The 19,172-nt window shown below is 36.1% G+C and overlaps 1 protein-coding gene across 1 annotated transcript in view; it reads left to right on the top strand.

Annotated features, from left to right (window-relative positions):
• Window positions 1-17,665, top strand: part of TTC27 (tetratricopeptide repeat domain 27) — a 120,528-nt gene extending 102,863 nt beyond the window's left edge. Inside the window, exons 16-20 of the mRNA XM_048298599.1 lie at window positions 3,716-3,881; window positions 9,938-10,135; window positions 13,558-13,669; window positions 14,268-14,368; window positions 17,421-17,665. Of these exons, the coding sequence (XP_048154556.1) occupies window positions 3,716-3,881; window positions 9,938-10,135; window positions 13,558-13,669; window positions 14,268-14,368; window positions 17,421-17,543 (700 nt within the window). The 3' untranslated portion in view covers window positions 17,544-17,665. The remainder of the gene's footprint in view (window positions 1-3,715; window positions 3,882-9,937; window positions 10,136-13,557; window positions 13,670-14,267; window positions 14,369-17,420) is intronic.
• Window positions 17,666-19,172: the final 1,507 nt, after the last annotated feature.

Genomic DNA, 19,172 nt, shown 5'->3' with positions numbered 1-19,172 from the left:
ACCATGAAGTTAAGAACGTAGGTCCATTTCAAGCAAACAATGTATTCAGACCTATGTAATTTCATAGTATATTATCCTTGGTAGATCTAAGGGAAAACCAGACAGTTTGGTTTTTATATACCAAAGCAGGTGGAAATCTGCACACATGCTAGCTACCTTGTTCTTTTCCCTCAAAACTAATTCATACAAGAAGCTTTGACCTAAGTGGACCGCCACTCTTATTTTGTATTTCGTATTTCAACTCAATGTAATAAAAGTTTACCTGGAAGAATTTAATATTTAAGAATTTTCGCATTATAACTTATCACCAAAGAATGAAACAGAATAAGAATGAAAAAGAAGAAGATAATTTATTTTTAAAAACCTTTCTCAAAATTTGGCATCAGTTTATATGGTTACATAGTCAGGAGGCAAAGTGAAAAAAGGGAGAAAGAATAATAAACTTGCACAAAAGTAGAAATTTATAAACATACATGGGAAAAGTGGGAAGTAATATAGACTCAGGAGATTGATATGGCAATGGGAACAGGAGGGAGGAGAAGATAAAAGTGTTAAAATAACTACACAGGGCTAAAAAGTAATAGAAATCAAGAGCTGGTTTTAACTTTTCAGTAGTTCCTTCAATCTTCAGCAGTGCCTTGAGTATGCGCAATTCATGTTAGAGTTGCTCTTTCTTTTCCATACAGTTCAAAATGTCAGATGCTCAGTGTACTGGCTTACGCTTGTTTCATAAAAGCATTTTTAGTCAAAATAATTTTCTGTCTGTTAATCTGCTACAAGGCTGAGAAACTACTGAGTGATTCGTTCCAGGTTACTGCTTGAATTTTATAATTGTTAATCTACTCTTGCAATCTAATACGCTAAGTACATACAAAACTTGTAACTTATTTGATATGGTAGTAAAAGCAATAAATGGGGGCATGTTTCTGAGCTTTTTTCCCCACAGAAATCATGTGAGATAGGACTCTATGTACAGTAAATTTTAAATGAATATTATGTGCTGATAGCCAAGTGTGGCCTGTACTTGCTGTGGAATAGCAACTTCTTTGATTATTTGTGTAGTCACTTATAGATCAAGACTGTGTGTGAGCTAGTTTAGCTCTCTGTTAAAACAGAAAATATCTATAGCAGTACACTTTAGAATAATTTGTGTGGGGATACATAAATTCTTATTTTTTAAGCCTGCCAGAAGAAAAAAAAATTAAATGGAGTGAGGATTTTAAAAAAGGAAAACAAAAGATATTTAAGTAAATAGTTTTCTTTCACACCCTCAAAAAAAGATCCAGCTTTACTCCAACCAGGCTTTTAATTCAGGCCCACTCATAGATTGTGCATTTGGCCAAGGCTTGGCAGGGTCTCACACAACAGACAAATAAAACATGAGTACATTTTTTTGAAAAGGGTATGCAAGCAACTTGCTAACACCCAAAGGACAGGGGGTTTGTAGGTTTTTGGGGTTGTTTGCTTTTTAAGACTCCACAAGTTTTATATATTCTGAATTTCCTCCAGAAAAATTAATTGTGATGAAAACAGACTCTATGCTTTGGTTTACCAGAAAACTACTCTGTGTGCCAGGAGGTCTTTGAAGTCTAGGTTTTAGATTTCTCAGAACAAGCTGGGACTGGCCCTCTGTCCTTTGTATGAAAGACTCCTGGTTTCCAAGACCAGATAACGCATTGATACTGCCTGCTGTTTCCTGTCTTGGAATGAATTGACTTAACTGGTTAAGGGTACTCCATCGTTATGTGATTGGTTAAATACACTGGGGATTTGTTTTGAGAATCTAGAGGATTTTATTACATAGCAAGAGTGGTGATTTGTGGAATACTATTTCTATCCCATCCTTTTGGTATCTTGACTACATTTCACGTTTCCATCTTATTGGCATCTGCCCTCCTGATAACTTCCTAATTTTCAGGAAGATGGGGGAGATGATAGAGACTAACCTTAGAGATGTTGAAGAGCAGTTGTGGAAACAATACGTGGGTCAGGCAGAGCATCTTCCAGCCTGTCAGAGAGCTGTGGCAGATCCCAACTTCCATTGTAACAAAATCCACAGAAGGAACAGGACTGTGTCCTTTTCTAATTTAATCTAGCAAAACCAGGGTCTGAAATCCCTTAGTGAGATTGTTAACAGTGGAGGAAACTCAACTGTTGGTACATTTGCCCACCAGCATCACATCTATCAATATATCAGAAGACGGAGGAAAGGGGAGTGGACATGGGAAGCTCCTTCATGTGGACTGTTCTGCTGTAGCTATGCCAAATGACCTGTTCTCCTTAAATAATTTTGCTCTATCAGTCCACTGTCTTTGTGTGTATTTGATAACTCTTTTAATATCATGGCCTTAGATTGGCAGTTGTTTACATTTTTCCCTGACCAAGCTATTTCAGACTTTTAATGGCCTGATCAACTATTTAGATATTACAATGTCTTTGCTGGGATATTTACACTCTCTTGGACTCTCTTTTTGAAACTCAACCAACAATTTCTTTGGGCTGTCTTTCTTTAGAGAAAGCACTTTTAACAACTTACTCAAGCAAAAGAGAGGAAGTGAATTGCAAATTTTGGTACCAGGCCACCTTTATATGGTATTTATTAAGAAGAGATGTATTGTCATGTCTTCCCAAAGAAGATTTTTTTGCCAGCCTAGGAAAGCTCTGTTTCAAGTCTTAATTTAAATAAATCCATTCCTTTGTGGTTTTTTACATATCATGACTGTCCAACTGAGAGTACACTTCAGTCTCTTAGAAAGAACTGTATCATTCCAATTCTCTAGCAGAGCTATTTTGAAGTTTCAAATTTATTGCAACTTCTGGTAGTGTGTTTAAGGCTTTAAACAGTAAGCTCACAAACCTTACCAACATATTATTCAGATGGCATTTTCTTATCAGAGGATGCCATTACTGCTCTCCTTTGGTGAGGGAATAGTCAAGAATTGCCTGCACTGGATGAATATGAAAAAATGAAAATGCTTTGTAACTTGATTATGATTTTATAGGAATTGTGCTGTCCACCTTTATTCCATAACACTTTCTCCTGTCACTCTGAGGTGGGTCCTCGGGCAGCATCTTTGAAGAAGGACCCTAGTAGTGTTTGGGGCCGCTCTGACACATTTTTACTGAGCAGCACAGCGTCAGGGAGCAGAGAGTAAACCTTCCAGTTGATCTAAGGACAAAACTGGTTGAAAATGATGGGTTTCTGTGCCCTGGATATGCATGTTTGCCGTGTACAAATGTTTAAAGTAAATCACAAAAAGCTGTCAAGTAACCTTCCTCTTGTGTGATTAAATAAGTTAAAACCATTCTGCATCTGTCATGAACTCAGTGATTTTTAATTTTTTAATGTATGTTACAACTGCAGCATGAGTAAGATTGTTTTCTCATGGTTCCAGTTAAAAATTTGGAAAGGACAATAGTGACAGAGATGGTACAATTATGATAAATTTTTGTAAAAAAAACCAGTTACGAGAGCTAAGAAAAGTTACCTAGTTCAAACTACAGAGCATACTGTTGTGTATGAACTAATACAAAATAGTTTGCAAGAGAGATTAAGGGATTATCAGCATTGTAAATTACCAACAATAGCTTTTACATCGCACTGTGTTCTAAATGTGATTTTTTAAATAAGCAGGTTTTTAGTTGATACCATGCCAACTGATTTAATGTAGAAATCTTCTGTAACAATTTCTATTATTCTTTTATTATTGATTAGGGTCAAAGCATTTCGAACCCTCCAAGAGGCTCTCAAGTGCAACTATGAGCACTGGCAAATATGGGAGAACTATCTTCTCACCAGTACAGATGTTGGAGAGTTTTCAGAAGCAATTAAAGCTTATCACCGGCTCATGGACTTAAGAGAAAAGTACAAGGATACACAGGTGGGGAAGTTTTCATATTTAGTCATCCTATACGTTCACTGATTTTTCTTCTGAGACAGAGAAATTGCTGATAGCTGCTGGTAGTGGTATCAGTAATCATAGTGCACATGGCAATGAAGTTATAGAGGCAAGTGATTTAAGTTTTGGAGATTTGGACTGTCAGAATAAATATTTAAAATGAAACTGGACAAAGCTGAAAACCTTTGCATCCATATTGCATCAGTCTTCGTGAAAGGACACACATGAGCCTTGCAGTTTTAAGACCTATTTTTATATAAAATGCAGTGCATAACCCCATCTTTCTGTATTGTTCCTGCATAGCTTGGTATCAGAAATAATATAAATTACGTAGTTTAAAGAAAGGGAAGCTTTTATCATGTGTTGGAAAATGCTACAAATGAGCCTTTGAAAGTAAACTGAATGCATTATAGTCATAATATTGATTCTTAATAAACCAGACCAAAGAAAAATAAAAGAGGTATTTTGCTCATCTCTCACTGTAGTTCAGTTAAGTTCAGTTAAATTTTGTGTTTGTAAATGTGTGCTCTGGACAAAAACCAGAGAAGCTGCCTTAACAGCTTCAGCTAGGATGTTACCTTGCCTGAAACCAGTTTCTGATCCAGGCAGGGTTCTGTACACTCAGTGAAAATAGCAAGGTGAATCTGAAAGGCAAGCCAAAGAATCTCTCAAGGGGAGCAGTAAAACACCTCCAAGAGCCTTTGCAAAATTAGCAGATCTGGTTGAAGAGCTTATGAGCTCTTTGGGAGATTGTGTAGTACCAGGGTAAGAGGAACCAGCTGCTGCTGCTCACGGGTCCCAGGAGTATGTTTCGTTTCTTGTCCCATAAAAAGATAAAAAGTAGCTTTCCTGGATCTCGGGAATTTAAGTCCATTGGTGAGGAGAGAGAGCAGATAGAATTAGTTATGATTGTGGAAACATTTCATGTTCATGGGGGGCAGGAATGTTAAATACTTTTTTCACATTACTTTTTAATAACAGATTGTACGTGAGTGCAATGCTTATTACTAGTAAAGCCAGTCATGCACAGGATAACATTCTGTATTAATAAATTCTTTTAGATTTGATATAGCTAAACATCAAAAGGTCTCAAACTCTCTTAGCACTAAAGAGTGTCTATGGAAAATTGTGTTATATGTGGTAAAGATTAGTGTGTTTGGAAGCTAGAATATTGTAGTACTGGTGGGGCCTGTCCTGGAGCATCTTGTAGATGGTTGGCTTTTTTCAATGAATTTTTTTCTCAATTGCAACTTAAAATAGCATTTTTAGGGGTGGTCTACTGTATTGTTTTAAACAGAATGACAGCTGACCAGGAATAGAAGTTTCTATGTATATTTGCCCATTTGAGATGTGTGGAGATGATACAGACTCCTATTACTGTTATTTGTCAAATTTTATGTAGTATATTTATATATATTTAAAGCATTTGGGGATATTGCTTGTATTAAATTTCTATTTTTTTGCATAACTTCTTTCATCTTGTTCTCATACAACTTTTATAACTTTTACAGATGTATATATGCTATCTTCCTTTAATTCTTTTTGCATCTTAATTTTAACTTTGGCTTCTGATATGTGAAGTGTTTTATGGTTTCATTGTAACTTCTAATACAGTTGCCTCAATTAGAAGGATTTTACTAGTTGCCAAGAAAAACCTCAGAGCCTGATTAAAGAGTTCAGACTTGAAACAATTATCTTATAAGGAAGAGAAGAGTATTTCTGTAGCAAAACAAAAAAGCAGATAGAAATAAAAGCTTCTGCTGAAATTGTTTACAAAGTTCACCATTAATTGGTGAGCCTCTCCTTTTTTCCAGCTGGACTGTTTTAAATAGGGATGATCTATAACCATCTTGTGCAATTGTATTTTAACAATGTGAATTCATGAACATGAGTGAATGAAAACATACACCATTGTTTCCATTCAACATAGTATGATCTTCTCTCAGGTTATATTTAGTATTTGTAGTCATTGTAGATTTTAATTGATAGACTACTAAGCTACATGTCATAGTGGTGAGAAACAAGGTAGGAATTAAAAAAAAAAAATGCACGGGACTGGAAGAAACAAGCTGAGTCATTGATTCCATTCTTTGTGAAAACCATCTGCTTTTAGCATAATCATTGTTGCAGAATATCCCTTGTGAGACTGAATGTATCAATTACAAGTATGCAATTGAATATACAATTTGAAATGCCCTTGATTTCTGTAGTTACATCAGACTTCTAAATTTTATTTCAGAATAGTATGAAGTCATATTTTTAAATCACTGATTTCTTCTAATAATAGTAAAGCATTCAGATTCTTCTTGGTGATTTCTGTTAGTCCATTGTTGTCCTTTGTGCCAGTCTTCTGAGTATAGAACACAGATTTGGGAAATTTTGCTTCTGTTCTTTTCTAGTTATTTAATGATGTCATCCCTGTGGCAAAGGTTCTGAGATCATGATATCATGAAGCTTGAAGATATGTATGCACAGATTCTGCAGATATAACTGAACCAGGAAGAGCTAAAGGGCTTTTTATAAATGAGCAACAATGCAGTAAAATATTACAGCAAAGGGCAGTTTAAAAAGTCTCAGTTTGCTAGCGTTTGTATGTAAATGTTGAAAGCATACGTTCTTACTTTCCCTCCTGGTTCTTAAGATTCTTCACATTTCCATGCATCTTTTAATGTTCACAAAGCTGAGAAATATACCTGGAAAACCTTTGATATACGTGTTATGTAATAAAATATAAAGGCTCACTGAATTATCCATAGTTTCCACTAGTAAATCAGTCACTAAAAGGTATCCAAGGAGAAAGCCTAACCTTTTATAATCATTAATTTGGTCTCTGAATTATTGTATGACCTAGTAAATGTACCTGGAACTGCTGATTGTACTACTTTCCATCGCATGCGTGCTCATGGAGGCAATCAACCTTTTTTACTTGGAATGTTGTGGTCTTTTGAATGACAAAGGTATTTTGTGGTTGGAAAAGCTGTTTAGATACACTGTTTCCAGAAACCCTATCTTCATTATGTGCTGTCAAAGATTATGAGTACAGAAGTATGGAAAAAGGGTTCCACTTTGCAATTCTGTGCTATTGAGATTCTAGCAAAGTTTTTCTGGTACCCTTTCCATCAAGTAACATCATTTCAGCAGTTCGTGTTGCCAGACCATTTCTAACAAAAGGCCACAAGGGCATGTTCCAAGGGGATTTTGAAAAGTGAGGTTAGGAATTAATAATTTCTGGAGCTCTACTTCAATTAAGTAGCTCACTAATGACAATTGTCTTAAAATCCTAAATTTGGAAGGGGAATAGGGAGAGCTCACAGACTGCAGATTCGTCATTTTGGATCTGGTATCTGAGGGTTCTCTTCTTTCTTGAGCACTGTCAAATTTGATTAGTATTAGTGAAGCATCTGAAAATGGTTTGACCAAGAGAATTTTTATATGAAAAGAGTTGTTTGGAGAACAATTGTGAAATGAGATTAACTGATGAAAATCGCAGCATTTATAAATTACTTGGTTTATTTCTAAGGTTTTGTCTCACGGTGTCTTTTGTTCAGTTTGTGGTAAACACATTATTCACAAAAGCAATGGAGAAGGAGGAATGCAGATGGTGTGATGTCATACTAAACATGAACTCTGTTCATATGGAGCCTAGTTCATTAAAAGAGGCATGAAAAAAACCAACCAACCAAAAAAATCCTCTACTGCTTGTTTGGGATCTTGGATCAACAGAGCATTGCTGTAGTAGTTTAGTATGTGTGGCAGTTTAAAATCTCTCAAAGATACAAATTTTAACACTTATGGTAACCTAAAATGCAAAGCTCTGCTACACTGCTAATACTTTTTGATAATTAGCACAATTCACTTGCAGTTTGAAATAACTTTATTTAACAAGTGTACACAACCAAGTAGCATTAATGATTCATTACTGTTTAATGGACCCTTTAATCCAGGTCTTGATGCTAGTTTCATTTTACAAAGTTTACATGATGGATTACGAAAAAAGGAAATTGATTATTATGATAAAAGTGTAAGCAAACCAGGACTCTATGGGAATAGGGGTAATTTTACAGTTGCTACATCCTACTGACTAAGTAAACTTTTTTTCATCTACAAACAAAATGTTATTGGCTTTAAAATTTTGATGATTATATCTGATATTCACATGAACTAACATTTTGGACTTCAAGTAACAGTTTTGTTACACTGAGAAATCGATTGAGAAGTCATACATGTATGCATGAATCCTTAGGACCAATTCTAGTTCCTTGTCAAAAGCGAACATAGTTTATTGTTTCTTCTTGCACCTCTTAGTTTTTTTGTTACAGTGCTTTAGTAGTGGAAGTATCAACTCTTGCTGGTGCTTTTCTAGCAAATCTTTATGGAACACCTGGTTAATGATGGCCTTTGATGCCTTATATTCCAAATCATGGATATAACATGAATTTCAGAATTTTCAGACTATTAATAGTTGATCATATTTTCTGGTATCTTAAGTGACTCTTAAGAGATCTTGGAAAGAAGGAACTGACAGTTTGTCATACCATTTTATAAGGAATATAAGCTACTGCTATGGTTTTGGGGCAGACAAGAGGGGAGCTGTTTAACTTATGTTCGGATGTTACTATGATATCATTAATTCTGAAAAGATACCAGGTAAGAGTATATTTGTTTTTGCTTCTTCTGTTACTTAGATTTATTTAATAAAATTATCAGCCATTTTAATTGATTTGGGTTGTTCTGCTAAAAATTTTCTGTATCTGATAAAACTCATTATTTTTTGGGATGCATTTTAATTGAGTTATTCAGTATAAGAAAAGTTATTTTAGGAAAGTGACATATCACTAATGCTAAACTGGGTGTGTTTTTATTCTAAATGTAATATACTTTGATACTGTCATAATTTTTGCATTAATTTCTGCCAGTGAACTGCATCTTGATTTGTGAGGATGCATCCCATTCTATGTTTAGTAGAGCAGTGGTGTATTTGTAATGTTTGTAGCTATTCACAAGTCATCTTTGAAGTTAGCTTTATTACTATCTTGATACTAATATTGCTATGAGTGTGGTTTCATTGTAAGTGTTAGTTTCACATGGGCAAAAATGTTGAAGCATTGAGGTTGCCAAATGACAGGCCACAAGTTAGGAAGTACCAGCATGAAGGTGTTTGTGCGACAACTGGCCTGTCTTGAATGCAAGCCTTATGAAACTTCCATTTTGTTTTCATCCTTTTTTCTTCCCCAGTCTCTGTCTCATGCACTGCACAGAACAGGTATTACTCTCTTGATAATCCACAGCTTTTCTGGGGTTTATTTTCTTCTAATTTATCATATGATATACTGCCTTGATTTACATTTGCTGTTTCTCATTTTGCTGAAGAGAAACTGAGGCAAAATGACACTATTTTCTAGCTTTCAGCGTCCAGTTTGGGACAAAAAGACTGGTATGATATAGCATTTCTTACATGCAAAACCAAGCTCCCACCAGCAGCTGCACATGCTCAGCATTTCTGCAGGTCAGATCCCACATTCTCAAGCCAGTGATTCGAAAAGCATGGCCACTAATGAGTACTTGTAGAAGAGTTTGATGGAATTGATTTGACTAGTAATTCACCAGAAGTGCGTTAAAAACAGAGATTCCCAAGGTGGTATTCCAGTGCCTTCCAGTTTCCATCTTATGCACTGTACATCTTTCTGCGGGTTGTTAAATAGAGGTCCTGTAACAACTGTGTCTTCCATTACCTGAATTTATTTGGCTCAGCCTTTTTACTGATCTTTTTATAACTGTATTATAAGGTGAAAATACCTGTAAGATACTGCCACAGTTTCCTTTACCCAGATTTCTCTCCTAGATTTTTGGCCTTCTTACCTTTATCAACATAGAATCTTATAGATGAGGTTTAAATCAGTTGAATTACTCCATGTATTTCTTAGTAAATTCTGTACTTGTCATATGGTACAATCATTAATAGAGATCAGGTATTACACATAACATTATATATACTGACATTGATTTGAGCTGAAATAAAAACTCTTTGCTTTTATAAGGTGCTGGCTATTCTAGTCAGAGCAGTAGTGGATGGTCTGGCAGATCGTGCTGGAGAGGTATCAAGTGGATTGAAGGGGAAACTGCAAGAGCTCTTGGGCAGAGTCACCTCACGAGTGACAAATGATGGGGCAATCTGGAGACTTTATGCCCAACTTTATGGAAATGGAGAGAATGACAGTGGTGAAGATATTGAAAAGGTAAAAACTATAGTGCTACAGTAGAACATGCCCTTGTTCCAGACCTGTTTTGCTTTAGTGTTTTTATAAGCTCTTTGTCTTTTCTTCATGTTTCTACAGCACACATTTTTGTTACAACAGGAGCAAGATGTTTTATGTCAGTTTTCTTGGACTTGAAAAAAAAAATCTCTTTTTTTTACCAGTGTTTCCTTTTAAAACATCCTATCACAGCATATATGTATTGTCCTGAATTTGTATTCTGAAACTTTTTTTGGCAACAATCTAATGTCTATAATCAAATGGTGGTGTGGGTTTTGGCTTTGTTTTTAATTGAAATCTTTGCTTCTGAAGATAGGATATTGCAGCTTCTGAAAAAAAATTCATCTTAAAGGCATGATCCAGTAGTGGCGTAAGCCATCTATGTTCTTTGCAATCACTAAGGGAAAATGCACTTAAAATAATCTATACCACAGTCAGAGTACCCAGAGTAGAAATGTTTTGTCCTTAATTAGCTTAAAATGAAATCAAATAATGCTATTTAATTCTTAGTCTGTTGAACCATTGGTTTCTCTTCACTTGTCACTTGTTTTGCTATGTTAACTTCCATTTCTTGTCCTTATCACTTCCCAAGGAATTAAGTTGATTGCATTTCCAGAATAACCATTCTGCACTGCTAGAAGTGTTTACTTTGTTGGATGCTGGAGTGTGCTTTGCATTTGATATTAGATTTCAAAAAGTTCAAATAGCCATGCACACTTCAAAAATAGTTATGGGTTATCAGATCTTCACCGAAGTTGAAAATACACAAGGTCAGCATTCAGTATGTGTTCGCTAATGGGGGTGTGCCTTTGGCCTGGGCAAAAAATTCCTGTCTGGAGGATTGCTTGATGTCAAGTAAGGAAGATGGTTAGGCCTACAGATTGTATTCCTGTGTGCTTAAATTTATAATCATTTGTGCCTTGCTCATTGTCTCCTTGTGCTCTGCCCTGTGAAGAGCCTTGTTTAGTCATTGCTGGTGTTCAATATACCTCCAATGCCTCCCTTTTGTCTTCCTTATTTTTCTTTGCAGCTGAACAGTAAAAGGGATTTGGCCTATTTAGAATGCAGAAATACAGACACTGCAATATCCTGTATTATATCCTCAAATTCTTACTCAGACATGCAAAGCAGCAGAGGCCCTGTCTATACTATGAATGTAATTATTTCAGAATCTGGTTACAGCACGGTATTTTTTACTAACCCAGTTAAAAACATGGTTTCAATTTGTAGAGTAGACAGTACTTTAACTGTGTTTCTTCATCAGACTGGTTATGGAACACGCTTACAGTCTAGCTTGCCCTGCAAGATGGAATGATGTTTATAAATACTTAAGGTATGCTTACATGTGTATCCAAATATCTTGGTATGACAGTACCATAGATACAGATCATAAAAGAGCGAAACTGCCTACAGCCACAGCATATATTAATTGACACTGTAAAAATTAATTTGCAATACACCAAATAATCACTGATTTCTGATATCATATTATGAAGTAAAAATGATAAAATCAGTATTTATTGGCTTTACTGCCACAAGCACCATCACGGGTCAGTCAGATATTCAGTGAATATAGCTGTATGCATAGCAAATTCTAGATGTATAGTTGCAGTTTCCCACCCACAGTTACTAGGCAAAAGGTCAATGAGTTCTAAAAGGGCATTATTTACTATACTGTGGCATCAAAGGGCAAAGAGATGGGAACAGACCTTTAAAAGTATCACATACCTCCTTACAAATGTAGGGTTTGACCATTACTCCATATTCTTCCATTCCACACCTTATTTAATGCAGGTTTAATTATATGTAACCAATTTTGTTCCTAACATTGCATTTGAAAGAACAATCTTGTATGTCTGGCTATTGTTAAAGGGTGGCTTGGTTGCTGGGGTTTTTTTACTTTTCTGTTCTGCTGATACATCTGATGCCACATGAATCACTAGAGTCTACAGTTATAATTCACAACAGTGCTTTGTGAATTGAATCGAAGTCAGACAAGGTTTGCAAGTTAGGAGTGTAAAACTACTGAAGTGTTGGGTTTGTGGTTCTGTTTTGGGTTTTTTTTCTTTAGCTTAGCATATATTTACTCTCACACTTCAATATATCTGAACTGCCACCTCATTCAGTACTTCCTTCTTCCCTATACTGAATGCAGTCCAGTTCACAACTTTCCCTCTGAGGAATCTTTCCAGCCTTCAAGTTTCCTGCTGATCCATCCCAGGCTATGAATCCCTTCTGTTCCTTGACTTTCCCCAGCTCATAACTATTTCCTTTGAGGATAAATCCAGGTTCCAGAAGTGCAAACAAACAGCCCACAAGACTTTGAATTCTTTCCCCTCCTTGACATCTGTCAGCAAAACCCCCCTAATTTGCTGCTGTGACTCAGACACGTGCAGACTGAAATCAGACTGCTGTAAAAACTGTTGTTCCTTCTCTTGGAAATTCTTGCCTGTGCTTGCCAGAACTACTACCAGTTATAACCTAGGTTATTATGAAAAAAAAATTAATTAATTCTGGTTTGACCTTATAAGATCCCTTTACTGCCGTTTACAGCAGCATGAGCAGTTCAGACACCTGTGCCATAGTGATTGGAACTCTGGTGGGAGAGAGAAGGTGGAAGTTTATGGGGTGACAACCCCCAAATTGAGAAGTCTTTACTGTGCTCATGTATATGTACCACACTGAAATTTTTAAATTCTTTTATATAATACTTAAACTCTTTAAAAAGATAACTGGAGAGTTGTCATTGAACCAAGCCATGTAACTTCTGGCATGTGTTTGTTTCATGTTTTTGATGCTGTAGAAAGAAAACAAAATTCAAAAGCAAGAACTCATTTCTTCTGATAAAATTTTTCTTTTTTCTTTTTTTTTTTTCCCTTAATGGGACCCTCCTTCCATATTGTCTACATTTTTTTCTTGTTCACACTGAGAACCAGAGCAGTACGGCGACTAATAGCTACATCTGTAAAATGCGTATTTCCCAAGATTACATATACAAGAAGAAAGCTTTCATGTATTCAGTTACAATATTTTTTTAGATACAAAATTTTCTGTTCGAAGTGTGAATGCAAGTATTTTTCTCTTTTTCATGTGCATTTAATTGTGATGACTTGGCAAACATGGGTCACATCCATCAGTCTAGACAGATTTTTAAAAGATAAAAATTACACACGTGTTACTTTATATGCTTCTCATACTTGAGCTGCAAGTGAAGTGAAGAACATCTGTGTTACAGCTGGCGCTTACCATTGCAGAGAAGGACACTACTCCAACTCACAGGAAATCAAGTATAGTAAAGATAGATTCATTTTCTAGATTGACCACTAATTTCATAGATACTTAAAACTAAATTAGTTTCCTAGTTGGTTTTCTGACATACTAACAATTTTTTTTCCTTCTTGCAGTCACTGCAGTATCTCACTAAGGCACATAAATGTGAAATGCAGTCAAGTGATTGGGAAAAAGATGTTTCTTCTTTTAAGGAAGTGGTGAAAGGAGCCATAGAGATTGCACATGGTATGTTCTACCTGAAAAGAACCTTTATTTTTCATGAAGAGCATAACAAATATTTATTAAGCTTAGTGGCAAAATAATATTCTACTTTACCTATTGTATTTATTCCTACTACTAGGAGTCCTGTAAGAGAGTATCATCCTGATACTGCATACAAAAATATACTTGGAATGAGGCAGAAATTGTGTAGGGTGAGTCAGTAAGTGTATGACTGGTAAACATGGAATCAATTAATTTCATGATCTAGCAACTTCATAATGCAAGTGAAAATGCATCTGCAGTTCATCTCAGTCCTGAGATCATCACATACATTGTTTGATTGAGTGTGCCAGTCAGGGAATGAATGAAACTTAGTAAGATTATTCCCTGTTCTGTGATATTTATGTTATATTTATTAAGAGGAATACAGATACCTGTTGAGTTTAGAGTTATCTTCTCAAAATTACTTGGCTTTGTTTTTTCTTTGTGTTTCTTTCTGGGGATATTACATTTAAAATTGTGGAGGGTATCAAGATCTTTAATTCAATGTTTTTTGTTCAAAGATTATTGCTGGAGTGGTAATGCTTTTTTGTTTTGGGGTCCTTCTGTGTTTGGATTCTAGTGGCTATAAAATGCAGCAAGAACAAATCTAATCATCAGGAAGCTTTGCAGATACTTTCTTCAGCTCGGCTCAACTTACGTGGCTTGTCATCCAAGGCAAAGGTAGGAATGTTTGAAAGGTAGGGAATTTTGTTTGAAAGCTAGGAATCTTTGTTCTGTTGCCAGAATTTCTCTGTTTTGAATCAATTATAGATCAAATAATACCTGCCTGTCTCAGTGCATCATCAGGTAGATATTCATCTCTATGCTGTTAAGGATTCGTTTTAAGTAAACTTTTATTTCCCTTCTTCCTGCTAGGCTTTGATTGCAATACTAGTCTAAGAGCCAGCACTGACATTTTGGAGTAAGGTAGAATTTTACTTGAAATGTTGGGCAAACAGATTTGAATGTTTGAAAGCAGTCAGTCATTTCAAAGACCTGTTTTTAATGTGAGTAGTCATGGGAGAAACTGGGCAGTTTCAGAAAGAATAGATCTAAACCTGCAGAAAGGACCAAAATGTGTCAGGATTGCTTTGCATCACTTGGAGTGTTTTCAAAAGAGTTATTTATTAAAAGACAGAACTAATTTTTAATCTGGTTTTTTTTTGTGGATACCCTACCAATCCAGATATTAATTACTTGAAAAAGTCATCATATATGAATCACACATTTTCTCTTAAAATATACATCTTGGCTTAAAGAGGGATTCTTCCTGCCTGTGAAGGGGAGTTAGTAATTGTGAATCACAGAGCTTAAGTTTTATAATGTGTGCTTGTGTTACAAAGTGTTGATTCATCATCAGTATGCTGAACTTGGCTCACTTAAGTCCTTTAATTTTAAGGATAAAAGCCTAGGAAAGTTGCATAAGCAAACACAAGCTGGATCTGTAACTCTGCATTTAGATACAGGCATAGGGAAGACTTCGGAATGTGTTGAAAAAAGGGACAATATATGTTTTGCTGTTAGCCACAAAATATGATTTTTTCCCTTTAAAAACGGTGCATAGACTGAGTATTGCTGTAGAGAAAGCACTAAATGGCATAAATTATATGAATACGAGTACAGGTAGTTTATATTATGAAAGATCATGCAATATCTGAAAAATTAAGAATGTATTAGTCTAGTAAACTATATTTTCATTTCCAAAGGCATTAATTAAATGAACATCTATATTATTGGCAGCTAATGGTTTTACGATACTTCTGAAAAAACAATCATATTAGCAGTGAAGCATTTTATGTGAACTCACTGGTTTTGCATCCCTTCCAAGATGCTGTCTTATTTTTAGTTTGAAGTCATATTGAATTTTCAAAGTGTGTTGTAGTTTAAAAACTCAGTCATCTTCTGTCAGATCCTATGCACAAACAGTTTAGCACTGTTTATACCTGTCCAAGCTTGACTACATCTCATTTTGCTGCTCTGTGAGTCATTATTAGTGTGGGATTCTTTTTTTCATTTTTAATTTCAACTGAAAAAAGCACTTTAAAAGTGGCCTAAGAGCACACTCACTAGTTAAGATTTCAGAAGGAATAAAAGATCAGTGAAAATGACTTTTAAAAGATAAAATTCCAAAATTTCGTAGTCAGGACATGCAATTGGAACAACTAAGTAGAACAGGTGAAACAATGTCACTACTTCTGGGATCTCCCATCTCTTGATGCTTGAGCTCCTGTGTTGTGCCAGACTCACTAAGCACCCACAATCTGCTGAAGGCTGCAGCTCAGAGATGCGCTGCTACTTGGCTCTTTTCTGTACAGAGCCTGGTGGGCAGTCACATACTATGGCAAATAGCACAGTGGGCTCTCTTCTGGTCCTTGCCCCAATGCCTCATTCAGATCTGGCAGGTAGGGTCTGAAAAAGAGAAATGTTCTGGAGATGCATTGTAAAAGCATGAAATATGAGCACTGTTTTGGGGAAGCATGGGACACAAAGCCCAAAGAATGATGGTGCTTGAAACTTCCCCATGCTGTCTCTAGTTGAATAGATTTCTCTAATTGTGTGTGGGGAAAAAAAAAAAAAAGAGTGAGCAAATAATTATATCATCCTGATTTATTTAGCTGTCTTACCAGAAAGAACCAAACGTTTCTGTCACTCTCCCACTGTGATGTTTTTGGGCTGGAAGTCAGAGAAGTTTCTGTACTTGTGGCATGAACATGTTCCTATTTTTGTGTAAGATGCTCTTTATTTCAGTGACAACATTGTTTTGAGGCACACTGAATACCTTGGTTCAAGCCTTTTAAGTACATTTTTGTTTATATACATATCTGTATTGTCCCATTTTGTTTTATGATATAATGATGTACAGATGTACTCCAGAGCAACTTTTGTTTTCTCAGTTTGTTTTTGTCTCTAAATGTAGGCTTTGTGTTTGTGTCAAATGAAGTGTGAATCACTCTCCCATTACATAATGAAGGGAAAACATATGTTTGGGTGTCCCCCCTTCCCCATATTTCTGTGTAGTGGTACCTCACACAGCCTCAGCATTAAATAGATGAAGATTATGATTGCTCACGAGTTAGCTGCGCTTTTTTGTTTGTTTCTGGTAATGTCTTAAGGTCTTTAAGAACAATCTATTGTTATTACTCTGTAGTGTTTTGTTTTCTCTGGTATAACTTAATTACAGGTGAATGCCTCCACCCATGCATGTCTTGACATCAAATGTTAAAAAATATTTATTTGAGGTTTTGGAGAAAATGAAGCAACAGAATATGACACTGGGGAAAATGGCCATTCAAATTCACAACTAATTTATCAGCAGGTGGGCTTATAAACTGCAGTGACAGAATGTGAGATGCTCTTCTAATTTGAGTTTCATGAAACAGCCCTTTACTTTCAATGGAATTGGGAGTCAGCGTAGGCAGGCAGGTCAGAGCAGAAACCCCACGTCCACAGGAGGACTTGACCCTTTTGGCACAATATCATGTGTGTGGCACAGATTTCAGGTCTATATGCAGGATATGTGTCTATATGTGTATGTGCATAACTTCTGCTTATTAGCCACAGAATGGCCTTTTCTTAGAGAGAGATACTATTATAGTTTACAAAAATATGAAAAGCAGTATAGAGATCATGAGCTTCCTGTATTTTGTCTTGATCCTGAAACAGAGAAACTGTATGTATCTTTTAAAGGTATTTATTTATAAAGTACTTACAATTATTTCTTTTTGTTATGCAGCAACTTTTCATAGATGTAACAAGTAATGAGGTTCACAGTGAGATAGCTGATGAGGTGACAGCTATGGACAACATGATTGCTGAACTTCAGGAACTGAGCAACCAGCTGAGAGACCAGTGTTGACATATGGACCAAATTTCAGGACAGGATGACAATAATGACATGTTTCTTTTGCCACCGCTTTTGCTGATGAAATGGTAACAATTCTCAGGCAACAACTCTCTCAATAAACACTTTTCTGTACAGTGCTGTTCTTGTGGTCAGCTTTTTTCAGAGTTCAGGCTGCCTTTTAAGATTCTTTCTTACCTGGTCCCACTGTCTTACAAAGTTGCATGTTTTGGTTCTTCAGCCCCAGATTTTCTGGAAGAGATGTTTGTAAGGTGATTATGGAGGATTAGTTCTGCCTGCTTGCATCCACCTTAGTGCTGGGATGCTGGAAGATGCCCCACCCAGGTGGGGGAGCAGGGGATGTGCTGCTCTGGAGGAGATGGAGAAGCAGGCAGCAGAGGTGGGAGCTGAGCCCAGCCTATTTCCCATTTTAACTCAGTGTTAATTGCTTACAGGGTGGGAGTGAGGTCCTGAGAGCAAGAATTTAGTATTTTTTGTTCTTCAGGTAATACAGTTAAAGTAGAAGGCTGTTTGTTGCATTAGGATATGCAAACAGTTATTACTTAAAGCAGTATTGGTTTATCCCATATACATAACTTGTGTCCCATGGGCAATAGACTGGTACTTCATTTGGGCCTTTTATAGGCAAGGGGATTTCCCTCACTGAGGCAGCAATAAAGCTGCAGTCTAATCTAAAGTACTTACATCTGACTAGACCAGGTGAGTTATTTTCATCTAGACTATTTTGCATAGTTTTCTTTTTCAGCATCTTTGCTACTGCTCTTCTTAAAATAAGATTTTTTTCAGGGATTTCCAAAAACCTGTGTGAAATAATTCCCTCACGGTGAGGTTTTGGCTTGCTCTTCCCTATGAGAATGATGTGGTTATCTGTGTTCTGGGTTTGTACAGTCTGTGGTATGATCTATTGCTGAATGGTAAGAATTTTCTCCCTGAAGAGAAAAGCCAGAAGGTACAAGTAGACCAAACAATTATTTAGATTTGAAGCAGCAGTACCTGCACATTATTTTGGTGCATGAAGCGGTAAACCATCTTGACACCTTTGTAAAGCTGCATATCTTTGTAAAGCTTCTTGGAATGGAGAATAAATTATTTGGTGACAGTATTTAAACATGAGGTTCCCACAGAAATTGCCATCTTAGCAATAGGTTTACCTGCTAGTGAAGCTGGCTCCAAAACACCTCTTTGCTGAAATTCCCCAGAAAGAGAGGAGACATTAAAGTTTTTGCAGAGGGAATTTGCTTTAGCTGCTCCCATTTTCCTCATACAGGACTCCTCAGGTGGAGGAGTCCACCTGACTGAAAGAAAAAAAAAGGCTGAGAGTTTTGTGATAGAATAGCACCACTACCATCTCTTTGACATGCCATTATGTTTTGATATGACTTAACCTTATTCACTAAGGAGAAGAAAATATCTTTAAAACTATTATTTTGTTCCAAGCACTAAGTTTTATTAGGAAGAAAGGGTTTAGATGTTGAATAGTTTAGTGGCAGAAAAATCTTCAATTTTTATAGTAATCTTATGGCAAATTTTAAACCAGAATTATATCCCATGATTACCTTGAAAACATGAGATTTGAATTCTGTTGTCTTGATTTAAAAGACAATAATTCTGTTGAGTCTACCT

The sequence above is a fragment of the Corvus hawaiiensis genome, chromosome 3 (genome assembly GCF_020740725.1).
Source record: "Corvus hawaiiensis isolate bCorHaw1 chromosome 3, bCorHaw1.pri.cur, whole genome shotgun sequence".
NCBI classification, from domain to species: Eukaryota; Metazoa; Chordata; class Aves; order Passeriformes; family Corvidae; genus Corvus; species Corvus hawaiiensis.
The sequence above is the reverse complement of the archived record's forward strand: the minus strand, read 5'-3'. Positions and strand labels throughout refer to the sequence as shown.